At 50.7% G+C, this 4994-nt stretch overlaps 1 protein-coding gene across 1 annotated transcript; it reads left to right on the forward strand.

The window, feature by feature from the left end:
* Positions 1-1128: 1128 nt before the first annotated feature.
* On the forward strand, positions 1129-3859 carry SLITRK2 (SLIT and NTRK like family member 2). The gene has a single exon (XM_009812689.2). It carries the CDS (start codon positions 1129-1131, stop codon positions 3700-3702), a length of 2574 nt encoding a protein of 857 aa, XP_009810991.2. The 3' UTR covers positions 3703-3859.
* Positions 3860-4994: the final 1135 nt, after the last annotated feature.

A 4994-nucleotide genomic window follows, 5' to 3' on the forward strand; every position in this document is an offset into this window, starting at 1 on the left:
CTTGTGCCGAAGAAGCTGCTTGACTCGCTCTCGATTTTGAGGGCACGGATTTAGGGACTCGGGGCCAAAATTCCTCCGGACCCAGGTAAATCCGCTTGTTACCTTATTCCGCTCCCTGGCTCCGGCTCCCCGCGCTGTCCGGGGCGCGGCTGCAGGTGCTGTCAGAGCGCTCCCGCGATGAGCAGCCGAGCCGCGAGCGGAGCCGCCCGCCAGAACCACCGCGGGGGGGGGGGAGGTGGAGGGGGGGGGCTGGGAAAAACGTGTCCCCCCCCGCCCCCGGCGTGACGTCAGCGCGGCTCCGTGCGGGGCAGCGGGCAAAAGCCCCGCGCCGCGCCGCGCCCCGCGCAGAGCCGTCCCCGCTCCCGTAGCGGCGCCGCCGCCGCTCCTCGCGCCGCGCCCGGCCCAACTTCCCGCCGAGCCGGGGACGGGACGGGACGGGACGGGACGGCGGCGCCTCGCCGGGCTCCTCCTGAGGCGTGAGGCGGGCGATGCCTCTCGCCGCCGGGCGCCTGGCTCCCGGGGCGCGGCGGCGGCGCTCGGCGGCGGCCCCTGCCCCTGCTGCCCCCTCGGGCGCCCCGAGAGCAGGTACGAGCCGAGGAGCGCGGGGGGAGGCGCGGGGAGCGCGGGTCGGAGGCGCCCTGCTGCCGGCAGCGGGGCGGGGAGGGTTTGCGATCGTTGATTCTCCCCCCCCAGTTTTAAGTGCTGACAGTGAAGGGCAGCCGGGAGCGGGGGTTGCCCCCGGCCGGGCAGCACCGCGGCGCGAGGGGACGGGGCCGCGCTGCTGGCGGCCGCCGGGGGGGAAGCGGCTGCTGCGGCGGGCGGAGGGGCCGGGCGGGGGCAGCGCTGGAGGCTCCGGTTTTTGGAGAGCTCCCCGACGGGGCTTTCCCCGCAGCAGCTCTGCAGGCGCCTTCCGAGAGGAGAAGGAGGCGTGGAGGAGGGGGGATTTCGGAGGAGTTTTGCAAGTCGCTGCCTTGCCGCCGCCCTCCCTGCCAACCCTGCAACCTGCTTTGCCCTCCCCTTGCAGCCTCTGCTCCTTGCCGTTTTCACTGGGGATTTCTTCTTTCTCTCCTTACCTGTCTTAAAAGGTTTGACTGTAGGTACTGAAGCGGGGATCGACGGCGCATAAAGATGCTGAAGGGTGTTTGGTTGCTCAGTTTGTTAACAGTGGCTGGGATCTCGCGGACAGAGAGTCGCAAACCTGCCAAAGACATTTGCAGCAAGAGCCGCTGCCCTTGCGAGGAGAAGGAGAACGTGCTGAACATTAATTGTGAAAACAAAGGATTTACAACCGTCAGCCTCCTCCTGCCGCCACCATCCAAGATCTACCAGCTGTTTCTCAATGGGAACGCGCTGACCCGCCTGTTCCCCAATGAGTTCGTCAACTACTCCAACGCTGTGACCCTCCACTTGGGCAACAACGACATGCAGGAGATCCGCACAGGGGCCTTCAGCGGCCTCCGCACCCTCAAGAGGCTGCACCTCAATAACAACAAGCTGGAAGTGCTGAAGGAAGACACGTTCCTGGGCTTGGAGAGTCTGGAGTACCTGCAGGCCGATTACAATTACATCAGTGCCATTGAGGCGGGAGCCTTCAGCAAGCTAAACAAGCTCAAGGTGCTGATTCTCAATGACAACCTCCTGCTGTCCCTGCCCAGCAATGTCTTCCGCTTTGTGCTCCTCACTCACCTGGACCTGCGGGGGAACCGGCTGAAGATGATGCCTTTTGCTGGTGTGCTGGAGCACATCGGAGGCATCATGGAAATCCAGCTGGAGGAAAACCCTTGGAACTGCACCTGCGACTTGCTGCCACTCAAGGCCTGGCTAGACACCATCACCGTGTTCGTGGGCGAGATAGTCTGCGAAACCCCCTTCAGGCTTCACGGGAAAGATGTGACCCAGCTCACCAGACAAGATCTCTGCCCTAGGAAAAGCTCCAGTGATTCAAACCAGAGGGAAAAACACCCCGTCCTCTCAGACCCACACATCTCCAAGCTATCGCCCACAGCCAACTCTGCCATCAATCCCACCAGAGCCCCAAAAGCCAGCCGGCCACCCAAAACCAGGAACCGCCCCACACCCCGTGTCACTGTGTCAAAAGACAGACAAATATTTGGACCTATCATGGTTTACCAGACAAAGTCTCCTGTGCCCATCACCTGCCCAGCTGGCTGCATCTGTACTTCGCAGAGCTCAGACAACGGCTTAAATGTGAACTGCCAAGAGAAAAAGATAAGTAACATCTCCGATCTCCACCCTAGGCCGACCAGTCCAAAGAAACTTTACCTTACCAGTAACTATCTGCAAGTCATTTATAGAACCGATCTCGTAGAGTACAGCTCTCTGGATCTGTTACACCTAGGAAATAACAGAATTGCAGTGATACAAGAAGGTGCCTTTACAAACCTCACAAGTTTACGCAGACTTTATCTTAATGGCAACTATCTTGAGATTCTGTACCCATCTATGTTCGACGGGCTGCATAGCCTGCAATATCTCTACCTAGAGTACAATGTCATTAAGGAGATCCTGCCACGCAGCTTTGATGCTCTGAGTAATCTTCATCTGTTATTTCTCAATAACAACCTGCTCAGATCCTTGCCTGACAACGTCTTTGGCGGCACTTCCCTCACCAGACTCAACCTTAGAAACAACCATTTCTCCCACCTGCCTGTGAGAGGAGTCTTGGACCAGCTCTCGGCTCTAATTCAGATAGACCTCCAGGAGAACCCTTGGGACTGCACATGTGACATCCTGGGGCTGAGGAACTGGATAGAGCAAGTCACTGACCAGAACAACCAGCAGTCAAATCCCCCCGTAGTCATCAACGAAGTCATATGCGAGTCTCCCACCAAGCACTCTGGAGAGCATCTGAAATTCCTGAGCAAAGAAGCCATCTGCCCAGAGAACCCCAACTTGTCAGATTCGTCTCTCGTCTCCATAAATCAGAACACAGATACACCCCATCTCCTTGGTGTCTCACCCAGCTCCTACCCAGAAATTCACACTGAAGTTCCGCTGTCTGTCTTAATTTTAGGCTTGCTGGTTGTGTTTATTTTGTCAGTCTGTTTTGGGGCAGGCCTGTTTGTCTTTGTCCTTAAGCGCCGGAAGGGGGTGCAAAGCATGCCCAGCAGCGCAAACAACTTAGATATAAGTTCATTTCAGCTCCAGTACGGGTCTTACAATGCTGAGACCCATGATAAAACTGAAGGACATGTTTATAACTACATTCCCCCTCCTGTTGGACAGATGTGCCAAAACCCAATCTACATGCAAAAGGAAGGGGATCCAGTTGCCTATTACAGGAATCTCCACGAGTTTAGCTATAGCAATCTTGACCACAAAAAGGAAGACCCCACCAGTCTTGCATTTACAATCAGTGCAGCTGAATTACTGGAAAAGCAATCCTCACCAAGGGAACCAGAGCTTCTGTATCAAAACATTGCAGAAAGGGTCAAGGAACTCCCCACCGGAGGATTAGTTCATTATAACTTTTGCACCTTACCCAAAAGGCAGTTTGCCCCTTCATATGAATCAAGACGCCAAAACCAGGACAGGATAAATAAAACTGTTTTATATGGAACTCCCAGGAAATATTTTGCAGAACAGTCTAAACCTGAGCATCCTTTACTCCAAGGAAAGCTACAGACAGAACCAGACTACCTCGAAGTTCTGGAAAAACAAACTGCAATCAGTCAGCTGTGAGGGGGGAGGTGGGAGACAAAGGAAAATTTTTAAATGAGCTCAGCATCACATTTGATTGAGTCCGAACTCAGTGCTGATGTCATCTGTCGCATTCCCAACATTTCCACTTTTGAAATTAGAGGGAGTGAGAGAGAAATGGAACCCTTGCAGCATAGGAGGGATATGGTGTTGCTTTTTGCAACGTTCCCTTTAAGTTATTTCTATATCTCTCTCCTTTTGACCCTTCTGTAGGAACTGTCACTGCAAATGTGTGTTTCTGTAATAGATCTTGCATAATTCTTTTTGATTTGGAAGGAAATGAGGAACGGGGTCTTTGGGTTTTCTGTTGTTTTTTTTTTTTTTTCTTTTCATTTCAAAGTGGAAACATAATGTATTATGTAGAAGATCTCCAAAGATCTTTTCTCCTGGACTATAACTTTCTTTTGTAAATAATAATATGCAGTACTGCTGTTTCAATTACCAAGTATAGCCACTGGGCGTCACTTTTTTGTGTTAAAGTGCCTTTGCACTTTAAGTACATTATTACTTAATTGTTGCTCTTAGCTTTGATAAATTGAACCTATTTTAATGTGTTGTATTTTTGAAATTAAAAAAAAATTGTAAAATAGATCGATATGTCAGCTGCATTAAATCAGAGAGTTTGATTTATAGAAGAGCTGCCCTTCTTTAAATGAATCTAGTTCTAGGACCTTACAGACTCAAATGTAAATTATTGGGCTATTTTTTCCTTCTGGGTTTGTTTAGAGTGATTCACTAAAATCAACTGAGAGGATTTAGCAATGGAGTAGAGGTTATCAAATGCCTCAGCTGGGAGTAACAGCTCATTAATAAAAGACGTTTAACACAGTATCATAGTGAACGGAACAATTAATGTCCTTCTTAATACATTGCATTGCAGCTCTAACTCTGTAATGTTCAGTGGTTTAAGATTATTTTCATACTGAAGAGAACATTACTCATAATATTTTATGCATTAAATTAGGTATTTTTATACATTTTATGACAGAGTTTATATTTGTAACTTTTGGCCTGACATTAACATGTCCTTTTCCTGCCAGATACATATTTTTTTATAAGCAGGGACACCAGCAGGGGTCATCCCACACCTCATTAAATTTATTAACATACAGGCAAATGAATCAATGCCAAAGGTAAAATTTGAACCTGGATCTCTGGAGTCTTCCAAATCAAGGTAGCAGAGATGAATATGTGCACCACACTAACTTTCAGTAGTCTGACCTGTGTCAAGTTTTCAGTCTCTAAAGCAAAAGTAATAGTGCAATAATTCTAAT

The sequence above is a fragment of the Gavia stellata genome, chromosome 14, assembly GCF_030936135.1.
Source record: "Gavia stellata isolate bGavSte3 chromosome 14, bGavSte3.hap2, whole genome shotgun sequence".
Classification (NCBI taxonomy): Eukaryota; Metazoa; Chordata; class Aves; order Gaviiformes; family Gaviidae; genus Gavia; species Gavia stellata.